At 49.6% G+C, this 26300-nt stretch overlaps 9 protein-coding genes across 9 annotated transcripts; 2 read left to right on the top strand and 7 right to left on the bottom strand.

Annotated features, from left to right (window-relative positions):
- Positions 1-200: 200 nt before the first annotated feature.
- Aspvir_008117 (uncharacterized protein) lies at positions 201-884 on the bottom strand (the record flags this gene model as incomplete). The annotated part of the gene is made up of 1 exon (XM_043271293.1): positions 201-884. The coding sequence occupies one exon, from the start codon at positions 882-884 to the stop codon at positions 201-203; it is 684 nt and encodes a 227-aa protein (XP_043127228.1).
- A 1005-nt stretch (positions 885-1889) lies between these two features.
- Positions 1890-3124, bottom strand: Aspvir_008118 (dimethyladenosine transferase; the record flags this gene model as incomplete). Its single annotated transcript, XM_043271294.1, has 2 exons — positions 1890-2651; positions 2705-3124. The coding sequence occupies 2 exons, from the start codon at positions 3122-3124 to the stop codon at positions 1890-1892; spliced, it is 1182 nt and encodes a 393-aa protein (XP_043127229.1).
- A 1091-nt stretch (positions 3125-4215) lies between these two features.
- On the top strand, positions 4216-5485 carry Aspvir_008119 (aldo/keto reductase; the record flags this gene model as incomplete). The annotated part of the gene is made up of 5 exons (XM_043271295.1): positions 4216-4377; positions 4427-4471; positions 4521-4716; positions 4764-5098; positions 5156-5485. 5 exons carry the CDS (start codon positions 4216-4218, stop codon positions 5483-5485), a joined length of 1068 nt encoding a protein of 355 aa, XP_043127230.1.
- Positions 5486-5610: 125 nt separating this feature from the next.
- On the bottom strand, positions 5611-6227 carry Aspvir_008120 (uncharacterized protein; the record flags this gene model as incomplete). Its single annotated transcript, XM_043271296.1, has 2 exons — positions 5611-5646; positions 5709-6227. The coding sequence occupies 2 exons, from the start codon at positions 6225-6227 to the stop codon at positions 5611-5613; spliced, it is 555 nt and encodes a 184-aa protein (XP_043127231.1).
- Positions 6228-6567: 340 nt separating this feature from the next.
- Positions 6568-9191, bottom strand: Aspvir_008121 (uncharacterized protein; the record flags this gene model as incomplete). Its single annotated transcript, XM_043271297.1, has 11 exons — positions 6568-6725; positions 6781-6804; positions 6852-7260; positions 7307-7364; positions 7409-7563; positions 7607-7682; positions 7732-7885; positions 7937-8784; positions 8844-8908; positions 8959-9076; positions 9127-9191. The coding sequence occupies 11 exons, from the start codon at positions 9189-9191 to the stop codon at positions 6568-6570; spliced, it is 2130 nt and encodes a 709-aa protein (XP_043127232.1).
- Positions 9192-9722: 531 nt separating this feature from the next.
- Aspvir_008122 (Dabb family protein) lies at positions 9723-10151 on the bottom strand (the record flags this gene model as incomplete). Its single annotated transcript, XM_043271298.1, has 3 exons — positions 9723-9878; positions 9926-10036; positions 10086-10151. 3 exons carry the CDS (start codon positions 10149-10151, stop codon positions 9723-9725), a joined length of 333 nt encoding a protein of 110 aa, XP_043127233.1.
- Positions 10152-12488: 2337 nt separating this feature from the next.
- Positions 12489-14297, top strand: Aspvir_008123 (Zn(II)2Cys6 transcription factor; the record flags this gene model as incomplete). Its single annotated transcript, XM_043271299.1, is given in 5 exon segments — positions 12489-12590; positions 12609-12779; positions 12836-13489; positions 13537-13820; positions 13883-14297. The coding sequence occupies 5 exon segments, from the start codon at positions 12489-12491 to the stop codon at positions 14295-14297; spliced, it is 1626 nt and encodes a 541-aa protein (XP_043127234.1).
- Positions 14298-15229: 932 nt separating this feature from the next.
- Aspvir_008124 (transcription factor domain-containing protein) lies at positions 15230-17369 on the bottom strand (the record flags this gene model as incomplete). The annotated part of the gene is made up of 7 exons (XM_043271300.1): positions 15230-15836; positions 15890-16152; positions 16204-16254; positions 16305-16343; positions 16410-16923; positions 16977-17163; positions 17216-17369. 7 exons carry the CDS (start codon positions 17367-17369, stop codon positions 15230-15232), a joined length of 1815 nt encoding a protein of 604 aa, XP_043127235.1.
- A 2798-nt stretch (positions 17370-20167) lies between these two features.
- On the bottom strand, positions 20168-21558 carry gprC (the record flags this gene model as incomplete). The annotated part of the gene is made up of 2 exons (XM_043271301.1): positions 20168-20914; positions 20968-21558. 2 exons carry the CDS (start codon positions 21556-21558, stop codon positions 20168-20170), a joined length of 1338 nt encoding a protein of 445 aa, XP_043127236.1.
- Positions 21559-26300: the final 4742 nt, after the last annotated feature.

Below are 26300 nucleotides of genomic sequence, written 5' to 3' on the forward strand. Positions count from 1 at the left end.
AATTGTGCAAGCCACTGTATCATGGTTTAGCCACTTATTTGCCGTCCATTGGCAGAGATCCCTACAGCTCCATTGGAAATCATATTTCCTTACTACATATACTAACGTACAATGGTAGATTGGAAGAATCAGACCTTCCGTCCCAATTCGTATTCAATACCTTCCTTTATCACGGCCGTAGATCTTGAGGGTTTGATTGATCAGAGGAATGTCAGATTTGCTCTAGCCTCCTGATTGGCTCGCTCAACGGCTCTTTCGATAGCCGCCTTCACGTTTTCTCTCGTCTTCTTAACCTTCTCGAACTTTGCCTCCATTTTTGGATCTGCCTTCCAACCGGCTGGACGCTTACTCGGTATGATATATGGGCAGTCAATGAAGGGATGGAATTTGCCGCAGATGCACTTGCGCTGATTTGAACAATTTGATTGGTCGGATTGACCTTGAAAGGTTGGAAAGCTGGATTGCTTCTCTTCGTCTGATGCAGACTCCCATCGTTGTCGGAAGGCGCTTATCTCTTCCAAGATGCTTGCGCTATTGAGCTTGAGACTCGCATGCCTAAACTTCGCGTAGACTGGTAGAAGCGAGTCAATCGCGTTGATAAACTTGAGGCTAGCCTGGTACCCAGAATATCCGACCAGTTCAGCATCCTCACACTCATGAATTACGTTTTCCCATTCGCTGAGCCATTCCTCCATGCTCTGATTGCGCTTCTTCTCGCCTAGCTTCGCGAATCGGTCCCTAAGCTTTACCATGTGGGATAGGTCATCCGGTTTAAGCTTATCTCGCAGTTTGATCATCCTCTGCCTCTCCGAGATATCCAGGTTCAAGATATAACGGTGGTTCTGGCTGACACTCGTCTGGATGGCCGTCCAGATAGCCGTCATGGGCGCTTCTGTCTCGTTCATATATCCTGTACGACCAGTCATACAGCTTGGATTCTTGCTGCCAAACGAATCGATCATTTGAATCCATCTGGTCAAACGGCTTCGCTGGGAGAGGCATGGTCGGCTCCACGGGTTCCTCTATGGTTATTGTCTCATCATCTGGATCAATGTATTTCCAGACGCCTCTGCGCTTAGCGAGACCCTTGATATACGCGCTCCATGCCCACCAATCATCTGGCTTATCTAGCATGATCGGCACCTTGGTTGCGGACATGAGGTCGACAGTGTAGCGAGATATTTCGAAAATCTCAGTGGCCCTGAGATAGGTTACGAATAGCTTCACAATTTCCTCAAACCGAAACAGACTATCACAAGGGGCTTTGGCCGATTAGAAGGGACCGCGCTGACCGAAGTTGTATGGCTGGTATGAGATTAATAGGAGTGATTGTCAATTCCCTCGTATCATAACAAATAATACTAACAGTGGAGAAAACTAATAATCGCTTAATAATCAGTCGATCCACGTCATTCCCTTTTCGAGTTTAGCGTCTATTCCTCTTCCTTCAGGCCCTATTTGTCTGCCACCTTTCTAAGACACCAGAGCTCCTATAGCAGGGTATAGATCGAAGAACCAAAAAAAGATTGGTAGCATAAGACTGAATAAATGTCATGGCTTCGTTACTGATGATGAAGATGTCTCCGTAGTCTAGGAATTATAGAACCAGAAAAGTAACATCATCAAGCTCAAGTGCCCATGGGTATAGCATAAGAGGCATGCCCCACTCGCGCCCTGATTCTTGATAAAAATGCACACTACCGAGAGTGCAGTATGTCGACCGTCAGTGACCTGACGATATCGTGATGTTGAGCCGAGGAGTGTCAAGTGGGTATCAAACGAGGATATGAGCATAATGGCGCGAGAAGTTCGATCACTCCGGCACTGGAGTCCATGAGGCTGCGACGGGCTCGGAAAAGATTGCAATAAACTTGGGAAACACCCTTCACTCAAGAAAAGTGAATACCTTCAGTATTGAATCCATGGAGAAGGCGGAGGAAGTTATTCTCATCGCACTTCTGAGCACGAGCGTTCGCCAAATTGGCCTGGTCCAAGACTCGTTGGATCTTGACTTGAACCAGTTTCGTCACCATGGCCCGAGGGACCTGTTGGTCGCCGATAGCTACGAGTGAGCCCTTGCTGGTAGTAACTTGAGCATCGTTTTCTCCTCCCAAGTCCATGAAGATATCATCCTCGTCGTCACCCCCTTCGACCGGCTCGTCGTCATCCTGGCCCATATCCATATCCTCATCAGCACCTTGCAGAGCAGAGACATCCTTGCCCTGGAGGAAATCAATGTCTGCTTGGGTAACCTTCTCTGGATGCATGGAAACCCAGGTGATCCAGTTGCGCTCAATCAGCGCACGCACTTTCGTGGCCATGAAACCCGCGCGCAGGGTCTTGTTCTTTCGTACGAAGCAGATGCGAAGCATACCGTCCCATTCATCCCAGCTGATGTTCGGCCGGTCAGCCTTGGGCTCAATTCTGACCACACTAGACTCGACTTGGGGAGGGGGTCGGAAGTTATTCTTGCCGACTTTCATAACGTGCGAGATTCGAGAGAAGAACTGTGCGTTGACTGATAATCGGGAATATAACGAATCTCCGGGGCGGGCGATCAACCGAAGGGCAAATTCTCGCTGAACCATGAGAATGCACGTCTTTGGGGGATTAGGCATGGAGAGGAGCTTGAAGATGAGGGGGGAGGAGATCTGTGACGGACTCTTTAGCGTTTACCACAACACCGCACCATGTGTGAATATACCTGATAAGGAGTGTTACTGATGCAAATCTGGAAGGGAGGCAGCTTGGAGAGATCCGTCTTGACGAAATCGCCCAAAATAACCTGGAGTTTCTTCTCCGCAGGCGTGCCCTGAACTGTCTTTGTAACCTCCGCTGCCATTCGGGGATCCAGTTCGACGGCAACGACCTTTTTCGCTTTCTCGAGAATTCGTGTCGTCAGGATACCCGTACCCGGACCAACTTCGAGTACCGTCTGGCTCGGCTGAACGTTGGCCTTGTCAACAATGGCATCGGCGATTGTTGGGTTTTTCAGAATGTGCTGGCCGATGTCCGTATTGAACTTGAATATCGCAGAGGCTGCTTTGGAGAGTGGCGCACCACCGGGCTTTTGATACGGAGAGCTGGAGGGCGCATTGCGCTTGCCTCGCGCGGCTTTACCCATCTTGATGTCTGTTGGTGGAGTTGATGGTGAAAGGCGTTGATCACGTTTCTGAAATTTTTTATCACAAGTTTCAGATAAGGACATTGCTAGATTAGGTTAGACCGTGTTAGGTCATGTGATTTATAACTACCAGATCCGCGTTGATTGGTTGATGATTATACAACGACATGATTGGGCATTCGGCCGTAATTTTGATGCCTCAGGCAAGAAGCTGTCTACCATTCCCTCCATTGAATTTGGTTGTCACAAGTTCCTCTTTTCGTCTCTTGTCATCTTGGCTGGTTCACCTGAGCATGGCTATTCTGAAAGAAGGCTTTACAAGAAGCTATGGCGAAAACTTCTGATGTTCTAGACTCAGAAACTCTGGTGGTCTTTCGCATTCAACAGGGCAGTCGAAGTGTACACCAAGTATGTATCAAGCTGTATCAAGACGAGATGAATGCCATGTTGAGTTGATCCGAAGAAAAGCCGCGCCACATGACGAGCCTCCAACCACAAGCAGCGGGCTATCGTATTCCATGTTTTGCGCCAGGTAGCTCTCTGAGTCTGAGAGACTGCGAAGCTTGGATTGGTTCACAGCTTCCGCATCGTGCCATCTAGAAATGGCCATATATTGACTCTAGAACACAAAAGCAGTGTCATATGGCCTTAATCTGCTATACATCACTTCCTGAACATCAAGCGCTCGCTACTCGGCCCGAGATCCCGCCATATGAGTCATGACTTGATTGACGGGAAGAAAGCCAAGCATTAACTCGTATTTGGTCTTTTGCTTACTTCAATGACATCTTGATCTCGGAGATAACTTCATGATATCACGGACAAAAGTCCCAATACGAGAGTTTCGAGTACTCGGCCTATGTGTTGTTATTGTTGTCGCTGCTTAGAAATCAGCATATTGAGGTCGCTAGAGATGGGAGCAGAAAATCACGCACTCCAACATGTGGACATCGAGGGTTGCAGTATAAAAGCAAGCTCGATGAATGCCCTTGAGGAATATCGATCATCAACTCAGACTCGATTTCCCTTGCGACTGCTTCAAGAGGGCTCCAACGAAAGCAGATATAGACACCAAAGCAGAAGACCTGAAAATGGCCGCTGAGCTTCCTCCCTTGCTAAAGGCTTCCCTGGAGCAGACCAAAGTCACCTATCGTCAACTTGGGAAGAGTGGTCTACGCGTTTCCGTGCCCATTCTCGGTGGCATGAGCATCGGCTCTCCGGAATGGGGATCGTGGATTCTTGACGAGGAGAAGGTGAGTCCGGACAAGCAAGTTAATCGTGAAATAGACTGAGACATATCAGGCTCTGCACTTGCTGAAAGCTGCCTACGACCGAGGTCTTACCACCGTTAGTATCTCTCTTGTCGACGTGACGAGCAGTGACTAAGTTGAAACAGTGGGACACCGCAAACAACTATTCCAACGGCAAATCAGAAGAAATCATTGGCAAGGCCATCAAACATTACAATCTTCCTCGGCATAAACTCCTCATCCTTACGAAATGCTGGTCACCCGTCAGTGAACACGACAACAAGTATGTTGTCCCGTTCGCGGACGATATGCGCCAGGACAAGGAATACGTCAATCAATTTGGTATGTAATCTCGATTCCGTTGATCACATGGTATACTGACCCTCCAGGCCTTTCCCGCCAAGCGATCTTCAACGCAGTCAACGCCTCGCTGAAGCGCCTGGGTACGGACTACATCGATCTCTTTCAGATCCATCGCTTCGACCCCTTCACCCCCATCGAAGAGACCATGGAAGCTCTTAATGATCTCATCCGAGGCGGGAAGGTGCGGTACATCGGCGCTAGCTCGATGCGGACGTATCATTTCATTATGATGCAGCATTGCGCAGAGAAGCATGGGTGGACAAAGTTCGTCTCCATGCAGAATCAGTACAGTCTTCTCTACCGCGAGGAGGAGCGGGAGATGAATCGCTTCTGCAATGAGACAGGCGTTGGTCTCATTCCTGTAAGTTCCTGATGACTTACTCTGATGAAGTGTTTGACTCACGAGATATCTCAACAGTGGGGTCCTCTCGACGGTGGTAAACTTGCTCGTCCGCTCTCGCAAGTTCGGGGAACTACTCGCTCGGAGAACACCGACCGGAACGCAGTGACCGAGGCAGATGAGGTGATTATCTCCAGAGTGGAGGAGTTGGCAAAGCAGAAGGGCTGGACAATGGGTCAGGTGGCTTTGGCTTGGGTCAACAAGCGTGTCGCCAGTCCGATTGTGGGCTTCAGCTCTGTTGAGCGAATGGACGAGATGATACAAGCCAAAGATAAAAGCTTGACGGCTGATGAGGAGAGACACTTGGAGGAGCCATACGTTCCTAAGCCAGTTGGCGGCCATGATTAGTTATACATGGAAAGATATTTGTAGCTAGCTCTCAATTCTCAATGCAGTGCTCATAGTTATAGTCCTTATCCAGCGCAACGATGAACATCAGACAACGCGCATGATAATCCCATGAAACCTCCACATCAAACCGTCGGGGTCGACCCCCCATACGAATGAATCTGCATAGCATCATCAGGATACATCCCTCACCACCACCACCACCACCACATCACAAACCTACCGTCTCATCATAACACCCCTCCGGCGTCTGATACCCATAGGCCCCCGTATTGATATACAACTGTCCTTGGTCTCCACAAACATACCAAGCCACCACATTCGGCCGCGCAATATCACTCACACTCCAGGTCACCGCATCCCCCTGGAACCCAAACGTGCCGTACTGGTTCTGCGTCTTGTTAAACCACGTCTGCAGGGTGCGCTGCGTCTTGTCGACGGGGTCCTCGACGTTCATGTAGAGCTGGCTTGCGCCGGTGTTGTAGACTAGTTGGCCGGAGATGATGTTGAATTGGCCGGCGTTGGTGTTGGAGGAGAGATAGGCTGGTCCCGGGGTAGCGCTGGGGATGGTCTGCAGGTAGCTGTGGTAGGCTGGGGTTTCGACGGCGCGGATGAAGTACCACCCTGACTGGAGGGTTGGGAGGGTGGTTGTTGTTGGGGATGCGKTGGTTTGGGCGGAGGAGGTGAGGGCGAGGAGAAGGGGGAGGGTTAGTTCGAGGAGCATTTTTGTTGTTTGTTGCATTGGAGCTACTGGTCTGGTTGCTGGCTGCCTCTTGGAGGAGCAATGATGTCAATATATAGATGGAGTCGGGATGTCGGTGCGAAAGCCGCTCATCTTCGCATTCTTCCGCTCCCGTGCCAGAAGGCGCGAGGTCAGATGAAACAACCTGGGGTACGAAGGGTTTCATCACGACGATCATTGCTTGAATTTTACTAGATACGTGCCGAATGGAGCTTACGATTCTTCACGGCAGGCAGTTTGCGGGGTGGTAATATCTGGTGCATGTTTTATTGGCCGGATAAATTGAAGTCTCTTGATGGTGTAGTCACTTCTTCCGGGATAGGATGGATGACTACAGTGTCTATGGCGCCTTGCGTAGATCTTCATGTTTCACTATCCAGCTGCCATCAGAGGGGAACCCCGGCGTGTCGCCGTGGGATCCATTCCAGCCAGCAGCCATATACGCCACGGCATACAGGAATCCCGCGTTCCCTGGCATAAAGGGAGGAGGAGTGCCCCCTGTATACGTAGCATTCGTCAGTATCTAACAGATCACAAGAAAGGAGAGACTTACCGTCACCACCACGGACCGCGAAACCTATAGGTAATATTAGCTTTGTACTATGACGGAACCAGGGTACATACCAGCATCATCGAAGATCCAATAGTCATAGGCGGTTAAATGCCCTATAGCTCTTTCTGGGCTGCCAACTCGAGCAGCATTGATGGCGAGCACAGGTCTCCCCCATCCACTGATCTTGTCATCTGTCCAGACTTCCCAGACCTTCTTTGCGGTTGCCAATGCAACTTTAGCACCCACTGCTGGTGTATCGGGGAGGATACCCTGCAACATAACCAAACTGCGAGGATCCTTAGTAAGAGAGGTATCATTCCACCAAGAGCTATTTAGGCCTTGATAGACGGCATAAACACCGTCAACCTGAGGCGGAGGTGCGAGATTCTCTGCCACAGTCGTCCATGAATCGGGCACTCGCTGGCCCAGTTTTCTCTTCCATGAGCGAGCGACATCTATGCCGTATCGCCAATAGGCAATCTTGGCAGAAGTTAGCACTGCCGAGCGCATGAGACTGTAGACGTACCTCATATGCTAGATTCAGGCTCTGCGTGGGTGGAGTATTTTCGGTGACACCGTATGCTCTGTCTCAAATCAGTCAAGGTCCTCGAAGGGCGAATAAACATACGGCGGTCCAAGATCATAGTAACCCGAAGTTTCATTCTTCAGAGCATAAGATGCCATATAGTCCGCAGTAGCTGTCAAGATGGGATCCCATCGTTCAAGGGTCTTGCGTGTTGGTGAGGCTTGATAAGCCAATGTCGCAAGGTACATAGGATGGGGCTGACTAGTTAGACTGATTCAATATACTCTTTGAATGACTGACCTGCTGCCACATGAGAAGGCCATTGATACCGCCAGGTGAGCTGATCCCGGTCTCAATGTCGGTCATTTTGGGCCACCTGTGCTCTGTGAGCGGTCAATCAGGGAATATTGTACAACGGAACAGACCGTGCTCCATCCCATCCCATAGCCTTGGCTCGTGCAAGAGACGATGGCAACAAACTCTCGTATAAGGCTGGAAAGATATTATCAAAATGTTCTTGCCGACCCCAAGTCGCCCAGTGGGCATTGTGCCAGACCACCATTTCCATATGGAATTTGCCTATAGTCGTGAGTGACAGTTGCATATTGTAAATAATCGCAAGTAACATACCATACCACCCATTGTTCATCAGTCCACTCTCCTGAGGTGACTGTCCTTTAGCCGCACTGTTGATACGTACATGGTATAGTGACAAGATGATGCGACGCTGAAGTTCATCCGCCTTGGAATTGGACGATGCCGTGAGGTCGACAAACCCTCCACGAGTCCAGTAGTTCTTCCAGTCGATGGGATTTTGGTGTTGGATAGCGGTTGGGGAGTCTGGCACCTGCTTGTCTGGTGCAAAATTGGCAGTGAATTTCAGGGTACATGAGGATGAAGGTGCAAGAGTATAGCGGTGAGTCGCATTGCTCGCGCGAGACAATTGCAAAGAAGAAGCAGGCCATCGCAGATTGACCAAGTAGGATGTCTCTTGCAACTGATGGTAAATATGCGCCCCGTCTTTTGTGTTTCCAACTATCGACGTGGTATGGTTCTGCGGGAAATCGTAGCTGCCGACAAACACTTCATATTTGTACTTTGTCGAGTGAATCGGAGGATAAGGGAAATCTAATCCAATAGTCAGATCCCCCAATGAGAGGAGATCCGACTGGACCTCAAAAGCAGCCGAGTCAGACTGGAAATCGCCCTGCGTCACCACTTTCACCAGTTGACCGGCGACTCTGAAAGTGGAGGTGATAATGCCGCTCCACAGATCTAGTTCTTGACGCGGCTCACTAATCTGTGTCGCTGTGAGAAAGTCGCCCTTATACTGAAGCCCAATCCGTCCCAAGTTGATCCGATTCGGGTTGGAAATAAGCCATTGCGATGCTTCTGGCAGATGAGGGTCCGGAATGTCATAGGAGACATTTCGGCCGTGGGTCAACATCGCCAAACCGCGATAGTCTTCGATTTTCTCGCTATCCTAAATTAGACAACAATTCTTGTTTCTTCCAAAGAGTACAGTGGGAGAGCGTACCCATCTGTGGGCAATGAATCGTTGTGCCAGGCCCGGCTTGACAGAGTGTTGAATGGGAGGAAAGACTGCAGGCACATTAAGTCATTGTCTGGAACGAAGCGAGTAAGCAAAATACCTGCATGCCCGTGTTATCGACATTAAAGGCGAAGTTTCCATTGCCGACCTGGAGAGGCGTCGTTTCGTTGTCGATTAGACTCGTGCGGACAACATTATACTTGGACACTACATGCTGCCTGCTATCGTCAGCGAGCCTTATGGAAGACTGGATCCAACCTGAACCGACCGGTCAATTCGTCCTAGAGCAAGCTGTGGCACCAAGAGCAAGAATAGAAGTCCTTTTCTCGCCATTGTGGGTCGAGAAGTCCCTACGGAAGACGTGTGGCATATTTCCGTGAGGATATTCAAATTTTTATACATCCTCGGGTTAAACGATCCCCATAATCTGGGGTAAGTACCCCGTAGAGTCATCATATTAAAAGCTCGGTTTATGCACCAATCGGATCAGAATGGCGAATACAGGCTATAATCGTAATATTGTTCAAGAAGCTGTACACTGTTCAGTCATCAGCGCCAGCATCGGCAAGATAATTGTCAAGGGTGGGGGCCTTATCCACTACTAGGACCCTGAATGATACTTCTATTATAGTGATCGGTCGTCTTTCGATACTCTTATTCCAGGTCAAGACGGCCTCTCGAGGGAGAAATATTGTGCGAAGAGAATGCCTAGAGACTAATCGAACATGTGACGTCCAAACGACTGTCGCAGGCCAAAATTCAAGACGACAAAGCTAGGTCACATTCCAATTGATATAATCAACCGCTCCTGAAGCTATGTACTTCTCAAAGACTGACCCAGTTCAACAAACGACCATGACTAGTTCAGAATACACCAGGTGTGAAATCAACCACCTGCGCCTTCTCAATCACCCCATCCAGGCTTTTCACAAACGCCTGATGCGCCGGGTCGGTCCGCACATAGTATTCCCGGTCGGCCTCATTCTCAAACTCTACTACAAAGACATGCGTGATGCCGTTCTTCGCTTGTCAGTATGACCGTATAACCCGGTGCAAGAAACACATACCTGCAGTCCCTCGATCGAGTTGTCCTTCCCCCCGGCGGAGGCCTTGATATAAGGTTTTTGCGTTGTGGGGTGGATGCAATTCTCCCTGAGATTGAGCATGCGAGCGCACGTCTGGTTGGGTCAGTTTCTGGGCTGAAAGTGGGAGTGGGTCGGGACATACATCTTTGATGACTTCGGGGCTAGCGGTAGGTTTGAATTGGAACTGGACGATGTGGATGATGGCCATTTTGGTTCGGTGTACCGTTCTAAGTTGTTTCGCTGTGATATCAACAGTTGAAAGCGTTTGAAACCAGATAGTTGAGTTTGGAAGAATGACGAAAGTGGGGCGAGTTGTTACATAGTGGGGTAACCACCTCTGAAAGAGAACATTCCCTAGGGAATTCTTCATCATTATACCACGCACGGTGGGTCTTATCAATTCCAAGCTGACTTGAGATGGCTGTACTCCATCTACTGGCACCAAGAAGTACCAGAGCAGAGAAATATTAGAGAAATGACGAATTACATAGCAGAGGAAATGGTCGAAACGAGATCAGGGCTCATCAGTGCGGTATTGGGAAACGTGTCATGGTGGACACCTCTCGGATATGGCTTCTATCATCAGTATGCCAAGAGAGGCTCCACGAGTTCGAGATGTTGAAAGAAGAACACAACGAAGACGGATGCCGGCTATATAGCTGTCAAACTAGTCTTGCAGGCGTTTACTAGTGCCCTCTAATGCTACACCTTCTCTTTCCTGCAGTCACATCTACCAAAAACAACCTTAGCGCTAGTCACTGGAGAATCGCAAGTCATCTCTGTCTATGCTGTCTAGTCAATGCTTGTAGACACAGGTGAAAGACAGGTAATCAAGGGCATACATACATCAAAGTTTCAATTCATCTGTGACAATGGTGTATACCTCTTCCGTATCAAATCAGGGTCCGCGGAAGTCCGGGAACGAAAGCGACTAGCGCAGGACTGCGGAGCAAAAGACATATCGTTCGTGTTTCTGAAGCAGCAGCAGAATCCATATGATCTTCTTTGTGAGATCGAAACTTGCAGCTTCCATTATCCCATAAGCCTGGAGCCAATTCGACCACTAATCTGATCACCGCGTTCGCTAACTGGTCACGATGGAGCCACTTGAGTCCTTGACCAAGCTTCGAAACATGATCATCCTGTTAATTTGCCTTGTCAAGAAAGATCTGCCAATGCGAACATGCCACAGGGCTGCTTTCACGTCTTGGCGGGAGACTTTTCCGGCGCCACCGTCCTTGGCCTCGGGGACCTTTTCGGGAACTCCTTCAAACTGCCAAGTGATCCGCAGCTAAATGAGGTATACGGTATGGGGCACGCGGGGACCAGAGGACTCAGAATTCCGCTTAGGGGAGCATCTAGATTATTAGGGGTCATACTTTCGTGGCTGAAGTTACATTGTGTGTAGGTTTGTGCCTGGCTTTGGTCACCGGCTAGTCGCCGTCTAGAAGTCACTGTAATCTACGTCGCAAAGGTCTCAGTCGCTACTCCATAGAGTCGACTATTTTGCACCCCCGCAGGCCAGAACATTGCGCCATGGACTCATGTGGAGTAGTGCTCTTTGCTACAGCCTCGTCGCAGGAACGCCCTATACCCCGATCTGTTGGTCAGATCCCCGCAGCCGCTTTCAATGGCCTTAATTAGAAAAATGTCATCCCATTAAGGCCAGCTGTTTTCCATCAATAGCGTGATTGTCACCTGTCTGCAGGGATTCGGCGTCGGCGAAGTGGCCACAAGAGTCCCTATTCGCCAGTTGGCACCCTCATCCACACAGGCAGCAATGCTTTGCGGGTGAGTCGATCCATCCCGCTGACGTCGGTAACGGTCTCTTGCAAGATTCTCATTACCTTGTGGGTGATAAATGGGCCACTTTGTTCAGTGTTTACGCTGTCTATAGGATCCAATTCTGGCAAACGTCTGGCAAACGTCTGGCAAATGTAGAGCTCCCCTCCTAGGCCACAGTAGCCGCACTACGTGAGCAAATATTAGAATGGATGCAATGAGGTTGAATTCAAACAGGAGACGCCATATGTACCTATTCAATAACCGGACGATGATTGCTGCATCGATGCCTGCAGGTGAAGAGGATGCCGGGCAAATGATGTGAGCCAGCTGAGGTGTTCTTCGGGTTCCAAGAGTCCCCGACGTACTATATTCAGATCCCCATGGCACTAGTATCACCGCAGGAATCGGATGTCGGTATAATCAGATATCAAGATTGTTTCAAAAATCACTACATACGGAATACGGGGTCGAGTTTATTTCTTTATTTGGGGACATGGGTGGAGTTGATCGGACGTGTGGCCGTCCCCGAGACATCAACTGTGGTCGCCGATTCGGGGATCTCGGCCCTCCCGCTGGGCTTCACATATTTCACTCTATTGAGCATCGGGGATCGATCCAATTTCTGACTTGCAGGATACCCGACAAGTAAACCTCACTGAGGTTGGTTTAGATAATTACTGTAAAAAGCGTACTTGGCCGCGTCGAGCCACCGTAAAACTCGTGATACTTCAACAATGACACAGGACCATCGAGTATAACCATGCAGCAAGATTCCACATCGTCCAGGCCTCCCCGGCAGCCGGCATCGCTGGCATGTATGACCTGTCGTCGCCGTCATCTAAAATGTGACGCCCAGATGCCAGTATGTAGCCGCTGCCAGGCTTCCAGCACAGAATGTCGCTATATTCAATCCAGACGTGGACTGCGAACGAAGAACGGCAATCCTCCCCAGCAGCTGCTTGATGATGATGCCTCCCTTTTCTCTGCAATCGACCCTGATGATTTCCAGGACTGGCTCAGTGGGACAAATCTCACCTCAGATCTTGTAGATGTATGGACCCTTTTTAGAAGGAGGCGGTATACGCGAGGAGTCACTGACAGAACCAGATAGGTCAAGCACCCTTTCAACCACACCTCGACGCTCCCCGGACGTTAGACATTTCAGGTTTGCCAGAGAATGCACTTGCGTGGCCCGAACTAGAAAACGCCGTAACACCAGAAGTTGCATATGATCCCCTGATCCAGCTGTATTACCAGACTTTCCACCGCTCGCATCCGCTCCTAATTCCAAGGAAAGCACTGCACTCTCCCTTAGCCGAGAAGTTACCCCAGTACATCCTCTCCATCATGCGCTTCATCGGCGCTCACCAGCACCACGATCCGTCCCTGAAAGAGCTCTTCCGCCAATCTACCTATTCCGTGTTGTGCGACTCGACGCCTCGTGACGGATTTAAGGTCCAGGGAATGGTCCTTCTCGCTATTGTCGATCACGCACGTGGCGCCGAAGACAGTGCAACCCGTATCATGCAGGCTGCCGTTAACCTGGCCTTGGAACTGGGTATGAACAGAGGTGCATTTGCGGCGGAACACTCCGGCGGAAATTCTATATTGGAGGAGAGTTGGCGGCGGACGTATTGGGAGCTGTACTTTGTGGACGGATACTTGGCTGCAATGCGTGACCAGAGCGCGTTCCAACTGTTCCATAGCGCTGCAGACGTGAGATTGCCCTGCGATGAAGAGCTTTATAACTCCGGGGACGCGGTACGTCGTCTATGCTATCTTCTGACGCCTTCGCTGATGCCTGCTAGGTCATAATGAGCAATCTGACCTTCAAAGATCTCATCAACAAGTGGCACTTTGACGACGAAAGGCGGTTTCCATCATCCGCATACAGGATCAAGGCCGTGCACCTTCTCGGCATGGTCATGGGATTGAATCGGTCGCTGGATATCGACCTGGACGATCAAATCGAGACCATCGACGCTGCGCTGGTTACATCTTTGATGCAACTGCCGTCATCCCAGCGGGATGTGTACGGCAGCCATTCCGGCCTAGATGAAATGACCTTCCAAGCTCAAATGACGAGCTACCTGTGCGTGCACCACCAACTATCCAACCCACCTGTGTTCCCCATGACAACTAACTCTGCTCCAGTGCACTGATCTACCTCCACCACCCTCGATCAAACATGCGATACGCCTCCATCCACGCTCATACCTCTTGCACCCGCCTCCCAACAACCCGCGAGGCAACTCCACCCTCCGCCTCACTTGACCTGCATTCGCAGAAGCTCCTGCGGGCAGCAGATCTGCTGTGCAATCTGGCCACCCTGCCTAATCCGGTCAAAAATCGCACCCCGTTCTTCACCTGCGCGCTTGCCATGTGTGTGGTAGTGCACACCGTTGCGTGCTTGTTTGTCTCCATTCCAGAGAAACAGGAGTCGATCAAGGCGAGAATTCAGCTTGGAGTGGGCGCGCTGCATGTGCTGGGGAAGTCATGGCCACTGGCGAAGACGGTTAGGCAGCGGTTGATCTCTATGTATCAGGAGCTGGGATTGCTGTGCCAATAAATTCGCTTTGAGACTGTGGAGTCCAAGATACCCTTTACCTAGTAGATTTGTCAGTTGCTGCCCTTTTTGCAATCTAGAACCATCATTCCGCAGACTATATTGCACTTTCGAGAGACCGTGCCATTCTTTCGTTGTGAAATAGGTGCATCTTTAGAGGGGTGTGGATGGAGGTTTGGGCAGTGTTACTGGTTCTGTGTTTCTACCCGACCATGAGCCTTGCCCTCCTGTACTGGAGCAAGCACCTAGATCACATGCTTCATAATGCTATGCTCCTGATATAATAAATAACAAAATCAACACCTCAATTCTAAAATGTATAAGAAGAATACTGCAGAGCACGCGCCTATTTACAAGTATTTGAACATATATCCAAATAAAACATCCTGCGGCAAGATGCAAGAGGAGAGAGTGATTCTCTACGGAGAGACTCGTTGCGTCATCAAATAGACAATCACTATTGCAGGCTTGAAACGCCAGAGCATAGTGAGAGTATGTACTTTAAGCAATTTTCAATGCATAATTGGGCGTAGGTCTGTCTGCTGCCGTTGGTGCTGCCGGACTTGAACGATCAGAGGGCAACTGTCGTGTAACGCAGACCATAAAGTCTCGTGTCTCGAACTGAGACTGTATGCTTTCTGTCGGCGATCATCAAGAAGGTAAACCATCATGAAGATCAATGGTGACGAAGATCAACAAGCACTATATGTCATGTTATCCTACCCAGGCATATTTATGTCCTTGGCTGCATAACCCAACATCTGCCCGAGGCCCCCAGGTCCAATAATGGATGTGCACCAGATGCACTGGCCATCGGCCTAATGTGCAACTATAAATCGAGAAAATAGCAAGCCGGGTGATGAGGCTATCTCTGGAATTCTTGCTCCATCGCTTGAGCTATTTGGTCTGTCCGACGAGAGACTTTGTCAGTTCAGTCAAAGAAAGTCAACGGTATTCTCAGGAATAGGAATAGGAGTACCTCTCATTCCAGAAAGCGCCTCAAATGCGACCGCACAGTTATTCAAACACTTGACAAGCAGCCGTAAGCTTTGATGCAGCTCATTCAAAAGAGCAGTCAGAGAGGGAGTGTTTGCGAAATTGGACTCCTCCATACGGCTCTCGCGCAGAGCGCGTGCCTTGAGACAAAGCATCAACATCACATAGCCGGATTGCATTCCACAGCAGGCAAAGGTGAGTATGCTCCGTGGAATCTCGACCCGGGTTGTCTGGGAGAGATATGGTGGGCTGTTGAGCGGGATCTCGTTGGTCGGGTTAGGGAAGGGAAGATTGTTCAGTAAGGTGACGATGTTAAGGGCGCCGTGGAAGCAGATTTTTGAGGATTCGCGCGAGGAGAAAGGAAAATGCAAAGGTGAGCTTGATGAAGGCGTTGAAGGCTGGGTGCTTTCTGCTCCACTAGCAGAGGGCGGCTCGGGCTGGGTCTCAGATTCAGATACAGTGGGAGATGGTCCGAATTCGTACTGCCGTTGATGGAAGCTGGGAATATCTTGGAAAGCACAAAGTCTGTGGGCCTTAATTCTGGCGCTGGTCGCGAAATGTCAGTAATAGTCTGCGTGTTTGGTGAACAGTGTACTCACGTGTGCAATCGGATTTCTGCAATAGTGATCATGATCTGGGAGGCCGCGACCTCCGGAGATTCCACCCGAGTTTGAACGGGCTTGGGGGCAGACCGCGTGTCTCTGCATAGAAATAACAATGATCCAATCTGGGAATCAAGACCCAACATTCGCTCCCGGATTCCAGTGGCACTTTGACCGGAAGCCTTCGTCTGCTCAAGGTCGGTCATGAACGCGACAGTCTCAAGAAGCGTCTGTTGCGCCTCGACAGGAACCTTCCATCCCTTTAGGCAAAATGAGTACAGCAGTACCTTATTTCGGGATCGGGCACATACCTCTGGAAACGGTGTCGCAAAATGAGGGTCAAACGGGTCGAATGTTGCAGGCTACCGATTTTTAGTCTCGTCAACAAACACCGCAGTGATCAGTATCCTACCATGCTGTTCACAATGGCTGCTTGACACACCACCATGTACTGTTTGTATGGAAAATCTGTCAGCTAACTTGTCAAAAGAACACCAAAGTGTTGACAAAAGCTAACCGTCATCCACCAGGTCCTCCGCCTGGCCTCCGCGTATTCATCCTCCTCAAGAGACTCATGCAACGACAATTTCATCGCTGATGTCAGTGCCTCATTGGCTCGATCGCTCATTGTGCATAAACTCCCTCGCTGTGCATACTCATAGACACTCAGAAGATTCAGAGCTAGGATGCCTTCTAAATACAAAGGCAACTTAGGATGAAACTTTGCTCTATCCAAACTGAGAGTATTATTCGATGGGTTTAGCAGACTGGCATCAAGCTCTACAGCGTTCAGAGCATCTCGAGCAAAAGACTGCGCAAAGCCCCTCCGAAGCTTCACATACTCTGCTCTCAACGGATCCGACTCGTTCGGATGTGGAATGAGGACCAGAAGGGCAGAGATAGCTAGACTGAGCGGACTTGATGGCCGAAACTCTGCCCGCTGAGACAAGGGGCGGTTATATGCGGGCAAACGTTCGGGTGGAGGGAGAAGGGGGTGATAAGGATGGATGAAGACGTAATAGGCATCTAGTCTGCTCTGGTGATCAGCCACTGATGTCGTGAGGCGTAACTGCCCAGGTCTTACATATCCTCATCACTTCCATACAGTTGGACTAGGTCTGACACCAAAGAAGGATCCAGCTCATGTGCTGCTTCTCCTGGGCTAGGAGCAAACACGGAGTCAAAGATGGATTCAATCTCCTCCATTGGTGTGTCGATACTGCGCAGTCCGGCTCCCGGTCCACTCATGCCTACCAAATGGCTCAACCATTCTACAGCGTTGTTAATACGTTTTGCAAGAACCGGCGCACACATTAGTCATACCGTCTCCATCAGAGTTCGATGAGCTTCGATCTTCCTGAACTCCTCCAGATTCGCACTTTCCATCAAACGAGTCGACAGCGTTGGCAAATTTTCTGCTATACCTCTGTCCTCCGCGTCTGCTAGGAATGTAGACGCATTTGTGCCCTTTCGCCATGCAGTTCGAGCAATCACTGTGGCCATCGCAGCGAATCCGGGACGCACGGCTGTACAAGGGGTTTCTGTCAGAGTTCTGCGAATTCGAAACGTCTTTCAGGTCCAGCAGTATACACACCAGGAAATGCAGGCAACTCTGACTGGAGGCCTACGAGACGCAGGACTATCGGGCTCGACATCTGCTCTTGTGGTAAACATTGCTGTCACTAAATCGACTCATTATTACACGGCCTTGCAGGGTTGTTGATAAGTCCAGCCGAGGAAAATTTCCATGATCAGACCACAGTGGTATACGTGGTTGTCTCCTTCCCGTGATTGGGAGAGGGAAAAACGCAAAGCCCGATCGGGATATGCGAATTCCCGACTTTGATTGCAATTTGTTATGCATAAGGACAGCTTCATCCTCAGTTCATGGTTCGTCCTTGAAAGACGTGGAGAGAGCACGGGATAAGCTTCTTGGTGCCTATTTCAACTGATGATCCGGCACAGACCGAGAAGCCACTATGTTCACGAGGGAGAAACATTCCGCGAGTGGAGTTGCAAGGTGGCTTGTGGTGTGCATCGCCTATTCCCAGATCAGGTACCTAGTAGGCGCCTCAATGGACGAGGGGCATTTAGTGCCTGTCATTTTAGTTCCCAACAAATCTGGCCAATTCAAATCCCGATTGCGACGGTTTCCACATGTCTATCTCTGCGAGGTCAGTCTCCTTAGGACTATTCCTTGCATACTAATTTGGCTTTGAGCACGAGTGTATGAGTAACAGAGCATGCTCATCCTGTGCTACGCTTTCCAAGGGTATGCCGGCGGCTGAATGGTCTCCCGGCCGGCGGGAATTGATAGGCATTCATAGCGGTTTTGACCAATCTCTGCACACTATTCCTATTTAGTGCAGGTTGAAAGGTACGGATTTCATTAGACCTCGGCAAAAAGTCTTCGGCTTGTCATTCAATTCCGGCATCACCTTCTACAAGAAATGCTCCCAAGCAGTCAAGTCAAACGTTGACGCTGAAGCGGGCAGAATTTCGCACTGGTGCCCTACAGGGGCGATCAAGAAGAGGTTCACTGGCTTCATGGTCTCCTGCGTACCAGCTCTCTAGAGGCCAATCTCACCCCTTTGCATTCACGGAAAAATCTCCGCTGCAGATAGTCGCAGCTCCATCCAACCCAAATGAATCCCGAGACAAGGTCTCGGGCCAGTCCCGAACGGGGAGAAGCCGACATTGGTTCGGTGGGAACCCGGCCCATCACCCGAAATCCAACGTTCCCTGTTGACAATCTCGGGATCTCGGGATTCGAATAGAGAACTCCGTCGCGACTGATTGTATAAGTCTGGGTGCTCACCGTGATACCCTGTGGGGGTAAGTAACCTGACACTGCCACCCCCCTTTCGGGGACAGTGCGAGGGAGACCGCCCGGAGCCGCTCTGAGACTGCTAACTCCCTCAATCTCGCGGTGTAGGTGAGGCTGCGACACGATCAAGCGAGATATGTCAGCGTGACCGCCGTGGTATGCGAACCAGTCAGGTTCAGGTTCTAGGCCTGTTGTATCACATCGTAATCCGTGAGGGTTGTATCATCCTTCTCGTCTCTTGAATTATTCCAGCGATGATCTTCCTAGCTGCATTTCCCGTCGCCTGTCGTCGATAACAGCTCGCTGCCCCTACTGGAAGAGATACTCTGTGGCGCGGACCATTGTCCTGAATGCCGGAAGGGGAACATGGCGACCGATAAACCACATAATCGGAGGTTCCGCGCTGGTTCCAAAGCCCATCATGGTTTTCTCAAGCAACTGAAGATACTCGGTTTTTCTGCTCAATCAGCCAAGCGCGACATCCTTTAAATGACAATCGCTCACCTCCCCAGCAGCAACATATCAAGCAACTCCCCGGGCCCCGTGATGATGGACAGCTTCAGCGGTAGCTAGTCACATTGGTACAGATCGGACCTGTACACTGACCTTTGAAGAGGACCTAGAGAGGAGAGCATATACTGTAAGCCGCAGTCATGACTCGAACAGCCATATAGCAATGGCAGCGCCGTAGAGGACAACTCGACCCTCCGTCCCCGGTCCTTCGACTCGGCATTTCGTGACGTTCGAAGAAAGGATGTCCGTTCTACTCGTACTACCCCAACACTTTATACAGGTATGGTTATTCTACCCGTCAGCTCCACATCGTCTCCCCCGCATATCGTATACTGCAACCTTGCAAAGGCTATCTGCCTACAGGTCTTGAATAGACCGCGGCTGTGGTTGCTAGATTGATAATGAGCACTATCCAATGCAAGAGCGGTATGGGTTTGGTTGGACTGCAGCGTGGATATTATGCACTTCTACTCCGTATCTTAGCTTGCTTAACTTTTACGCTGCGGACGAGCAAGATTCAATCAATAGTGGTTTAATTATATAGTATGACAGGAGTAGGTCAAGTCCTGTAATAGCATTCACCAAGCTCAACATCCGAGCTCACCAGATAAGAAAGTTCATCACCAATCATCAAGTTATATAATATATGAGTATTTCCTCCCCGGGACAAGAGACAAAAAGAAAAGGAAAGAGTCGAGGAACATGGTATAGAATGTACAAAGAGCCACCGTCGCTTGAGTCGAGGGCAGAGTCATACAGACAAAGCCCGTTCAGTCCAGAAATCGGGATGAAGAATAGGAATAGGGTAGGACATCACTAGAGTTCGTACGGAGTCAAAGAAGGTGAAGATAGTGGTATATAGAAGCGACAGAAAACGTAAATATGGACATCGTGTATCTAGATGAAAGAGGCATTATAGGCGGAACAAACATCCATTATCGACCCCACATCCGGGATGCATTCTCATGGCCCTTGACAGGGCGTTGCAACGAGTCTTTGCTGGACCGGTCGCTCCCTTCCCCTTCGGGATACGCCGGTTCGTGGGTGATTTCGATCGTGGTGTGCTGGAACACCTTGCCCATGGGTGTCAATTCGACACTGGGCTGTACGATGTTATCTGTTGATCCGTCGCGCGTTGTCCCGTCAATGTTATCTTCTTCCTCGTCGCGACCTCTTCGGGTGCGCAGGACGCTGATGTCTGTGCGAGTATGCTTGGGATCCGCGGTAATGGTGGTAAGGTGGTTGTCCGTTCTTCGGTTCTTGCTGCTGGCAAAGCGATTGTAGCTGCGATCTTCGCTCGGCTCGGATTCGAGGATGAGGTTCCGACGGGTTAGAGTGTAGAGGAGCACATCGACGAGGCCGGAACTTGTGATGAGCGCTCCGGCGACACAGAAATAGGCAACACTCGGTGTATTGCCCCGAGCGGTGGCCATTCGTCCGGCCGCCAGCGGAAGTGAAAGCACAATGTATGCGATTGGGTAGATAACCATGTATCCGATGACTCGACGGAGACGCTTCAGACTCGCCGTGTGGCTGCTTCCCAGAATCGCTGATTGCTTGATTTGCGCTCGTAATTGGAACCACATGACGGCATACAGGCAGACGGTGCCGAATTCGGCCAGGAAAATCCAGATGTAGTGTGTCCACAAACGGACGGCTTCGTACTCCTCATTGATCCAGCACTTTGATCGGTTAGTATGGGTGGTTCGGCGGGAAGGGCGATGAGCATGCTTACCCAGGCGCCAGACGGGATAAACACATATCGACCGTGGGCAGCAAGTGGAATAATAACCAGAACAGCGACGAATGCCCAGAGTCCAACAACTCCAGAAACAAAGACCCGGTAACTCAACTTATGGCCCATGGCGACTAGAAGGAATGTATGGACCGCAATGGCGAGTACAAAGAGACCACTTGCTGGGTCTCCGATTTGCAACCACAATCCCTGCAAAAAGCATGCTGCAGATGAAGCCTCTATTTTGTCCTCCGTAATCCACTTCAGACATAGTAGGAACGCGAGCGACTGTTGAAGATCGGCAATGACCAGGTTGTAGATGAGAACGATATATTGGTTGTATCCGATGTACCGCTGATAGTTTGAGCGCCAGAAAACAAGACGGTATGTGATAAAGCAGATCAGAGCAAGGGTTGCGAGAAACGAGAGCATGGCCATCACAGCCACTGCGATAAGACCTTTGTGTTGTGTTGCAGGTAATGGATCGATATCATATGTGACGCCACTCTCGGTGTACGCTAGCCGGGGCGACAAGACATGACTCTCATCTTGCCTGTCCCCGGCAAGATACAACATTTGGAAAAGACTCATTGCTCTCGAAGGTTCCTGGTGATTTTCACGACCCTGTGTGTGTCGCAGTCATCGTCTTCACGGAATCAGGCCGGCATAGAAGAGCTTGTGAGTAAGATGGTCACACAGAGAAAAAAAGATGTAGTCTTGATGCCGTACAACGCCTGCAACTGACAGGTATTTGAAGATCTCCAAACAAAAGGAAGTGAACCAGGGGGGAATGACCGAAAAATGAGAAAAGGAAGACAGAAAGAGGAAGAAGAAAGCTCAATAGTCGAGAAGGGAATGATCAGTGAGGATGTTAAGGAAGACTTTAGCCACAGCGGTGGTTTATGCTCATTGCCATTCGAACTGAGCCAAAGTAAGTCAGCCACCGAACCAGCAATGATATGGTGATACTAGCGCGCAATCAGCAAAATAAAATGTCAAAATGAAAAGTTAAAACTATGGAAAATGCACATAACAATGATATTATTATTAATAATAAGATTGTTCGGGTCCGGAATTGGTTATGTGGATCCACGTTTGATCAGCACAGTCATAACGACCATCTTTAGCCCTATTCCATAGTTTTGCACTAGGGATATCTAGTTGCTCCACCGTTAGGAGCCCCCCTCTCCAGGCAGAGGAATTGTGAAAAAGGGGGTCAAGTCAACGTTGCCGTTGGGGAGTGGAGTTCAGAATTTTGCAGTGGTCGACTAGACACCGGAGTACAAGGATGCTGCACAGTGACCTTTGGACACGGACATCACCGCCGCCAGAATGGTGCGTAATCCGTGCTCAAATGGATAAAGAGGATCCAGATGATAGGGCAAAGGAGCATTCTAAAGCGTTCGATTAGTCTTAAGGTTTGTACCTCGAACCACTACCGGCTATTTTGCATATTGTCCTCTGTGTTCACCGGGGATTGCGTAGGACGGCCATTTTTCATTCGCTGCTTGTTGCAGGGGGAAGACCGACTGGCTGATTAGGATCGTTTTTGCCATAGTACTCGGTTCCAGGCACATAGGCAGCTTAGGCCAGACGTATAGTTAGTTATTTGTCATTGCTGACCAAGTTGGCAAGTCAGGAACGACATTGAATTCAAAAGGGTGTTGAACCTACTGGGTAAGACAATCCATCCAGCAGGAAGAGGAACAGTTAATTTGCCACCATGGAAAACCTTCCATTGCACGGCCAAGGAAGTCCGGGTAATGGTATTACTGCTTATGGAGACACGAGGCACCAAAACCCCGCAAGAACAAAAGCGGTGTAGATGAACAGGAAACCGGCTGGACTCGACTGGAACCTCGCGTGGCAGCCACAGAACACGTGATATGAAGCACCTGCATCAGTCTGGAACAGGAAATTTCAAAAACCTTTAAGAGGTAGACTACCAAATCCCAAGCATATTCAAGGCTAATATTAACCAATTGTGAATCCCTAGTTCCTGACTTGAGGAAAATCTTGACCCGGAGAGGAATGAGTTGCGTCAGATTGGTCCAGATGTGAAACAGCCCAGCCTATGGCCCACAAATGCGGGGAACAGCGTTCCATTCAAATGAAGCGGTTACATTGTGGCTTTGTGGCCATGAGCCAAGAAGCAGCCTCTGTTGCTTTGTATATTTTGCATTTGCAGTTGAGGTTGTCTCAATAATGCCTCTGAAGATGGCATCATGGCGACGATGGCGGACAGCATTATCCTTCATTTGAAGTCCCCGGCTAATCATTTCAAGATTATACAGGATATGCCTAGAAAGGTCACTGTCAACTGGAGTAGATGTAACCCTGTTTTGACGTCAACATCAGGGGAGACGTGTCACGTTCCGCTGTTGTACTCGGTACGCGTCAATCCATCGCTGAGTAGTACCGCACATGATAATGTTTTGGGTAATGCAAGCTCCTCTTGCGTCTCCAGAGTTCATCGCTGTCGAGTCCAACACTTCAGGATATTCTGGATTTCTCTTTCTGCTGACAGTGTGTTTCCCGAGCTGACAACGTGGAATTTCCCCGTGGCACATCGACTGCAATAGGACAAAAGGTCTTTGCCTGGGAATTTCAACCCGCATTGTATCGACATGAAGCCAATCTCCCCAGTCCTTGAAATGGTAACTTGACCACGATGGCACCAAATTCAAGAAGCTTATTTGGCTCAATCAACTGAATGTTGCCAAGCAACAAGAAAGAGATGATCGTCGTCAAGCTTTACCAATACACAACTACTTCATGCTGTGCATATCCGTGATCATCGCAGACTCGCACTTGCACCAGTGAATCGCCGTAGTGGAGCTGGGGACCTTTTTGGAGTTCCCAATCCGGCGAGGTCTCGGCGATCTAACGCGATTCGAGCACAGGTCTATCAATCTCTCGCACGCTAAGCAAAAGTTTGTGTTTTCGGTAGCCAGAAACAGAAAGTCGTGTCTTCTATGCTCTACCAAGGTCGATGATAATCAAATTATCACGCTACTTTGATACGTCCTTCTTTCAGAACTATTTGGATACGTCATTGCTCCCTATTCTCCATCAACATGCATAGTGCTTGTTCTTCTCTTGAACGTCCAGGTGGGCCGCTCAACGCAGGCCATCAGTGATTACTGAAGTCTGATCAGTGAGGGTAACGACCAGTACCAATTACAGCCAAAGCTGCTGACGATCAACCACACTTTCGAAGATCTGGGTTTCTTGATCATCACCGCTTTCATTTTGCTGATATGAGAGGAATACTCCCAAAGGCTCTCAACATGTGCTTCCTGCTTATCATCTACTTAATGTGTACCTTTTCACGACAGAACCAGCTACGTTGACATAGGTGGATACCTTGTGTTCTAGACCAATATAGGCAGGTGATAACGGAAATCTACTCGACGTCCTCGACGGCCAGCATCAAAGATAGTTCATATCTCTGGTACTCCGCACAGCATTCGCGTGGGTCGCGGGTCATACCAGACCCGCGAGTCCCGGTCGGGGTGACTTTCCGATTCCGCGAAAATTTTCCTCGCTATCAAACTCTATTACGGCATCGCTCATCACTATCAAAGAAAGTGTTCAGGCCTGAAGAATGAACGAAGAAAAAAAGAACCAATTACTGGTGATAGTGATTCAGCGAGACTTTCTGCTAGATGCGCCGACCCACCAATCTTGTGAACCGCGAAGACAAACTAGGTATGCAGTACGGTAGCTCCCAAGACTTTCAAGCAAATTTGCAGTCGGGCCTCGGCTTGGGTCGGTACTGGTGAGACCTGATGTTAGATAACCGACAACTCGTGCATGGTTCCATGAACGTGCTTCATTGGTCTGTGGGATTCACTACCCGAAAGCTTGAGCCTTTCCATCAACAATCATGTTGATACGTCAAATTCTGGACCGTTGAGCTTCGGAATTCTGCACCTATTTCCTGCAATTTCCCTTTTCCGAGGGAAGTCTCCTCCTGTACACCAGAGTCCGGAGTACCCCTGCCGATCGAAAGGGGGATTTCCTTGGGACATGCTTCTAGACGCGGCAAATCCCTGCTCGCAGTAGCCCGTGCGCAGTGATCACTAATCCCGTTGGTGAATTGACAGTGATTATTATTATTATACTCTCTCTTTCCTGTGTACCTGCGCATGATAGGCTGAAGCTGATATATTTACACTTGTGAGGTGGACTTGCACTGTCACAACATGACCCCAATAGTCTGGTCCATTGTGAATTTGTGATATTGTCTCGTCCAATTGCGTGATTGGAGGCACCTTGGACTGAAGCTTATTCGTAATACCCCAGACTCGGGCCCTTCGCAGGTCAGCACACGAAGATTTAGCCAAGAGATGGGCCTTTCGAGGATAACGAAGAGCAACTATGCAATGTACTCGTTCACAGACTGTGCTCCTTTTTCATCACACCGTCGAATGTGTGGACATTAACCATCATTAGCAAAGGACCGGCCAATTTCAGCAGCCAGGCCCGTCATTTATTTGACACAGGGGCGACTCGTTAAAAATAGGCCTTTTCTATAGAGTACGAAAAGCTCGATACTGAATGGTTGCAGTCGTCGTAATGAGTCTACAAGGCCATGGACCCCTCTACTGTACAGTTGCTGTCGAAATCGGCCGTCGTCGTTGGATCCTCTACAGACTACGATGGGCACGCTCGCCTTTATGCCTCCTGGACAATTGAGTTATGTCTCTTTTTTTTTTCATTATGCTCAGCTTTGCTTGAGAGCTAGTCTAATCGTGGTCTTATCAGACTTGAGATGAGGCCGAAGCCCTCAAATAATTGACAATTGGTTGACTTAAACTTGAAGGATCATTTGCCTTCCACTAGTCCATCAATGGCAACTGTGGATATCTGCCCGCCAAGTACGACCCTGCATTCCCAGCAGTGGCGTGCTCAGGATTATGGAAACTCCCCTCCCTTGTCTCTGTTAGACTGTTGGGACTGCGTGGAAGTATGTCTGGTCATTTGACACGTCCGCGGCACCAAGTCTGTCAGTGGGCGCGGTGTAAGGATCTATAAGCTTTGCCTGGCCAAGCTTGTGAAGCATAAGGGCTCTTCCTTCTAGCTTCATCAGTCGCTGCCGTTGGTCGAGGCCAGGGCGACCATGTACTTGTTGACAGCCAAGGGCAGTTGCTTTCGTCGATCAGCAACAATGTCCAGACTCGTGCAACCTTAGCAGAAGATGGTTGCTGTATCGTATGCATCGAAGCACCTAGGGCTAAACAATTGATGGACGTGATCAGAAATAGGTGAGAGATGTTGCGCCGCGTTCTAATATCCAACGAAGGATGCATCTGATAACCTAGTATGAG

The sequence above is a fragment of the Aspergillus viridinutans genome (genome assembly GCF_018404265.1).
Source record: "Aspergillus viridinutans IFM 47045 DNA, scaffold_6, whole genome shotgun sequence".
Classification (NCBI taxonomy): Eukaryota; Fungi; Ascomycota; class Eurotiomycetes; order Eurotiales; family Aspergillaceae; genus Aspergillus; species Aspergillus viridinutans.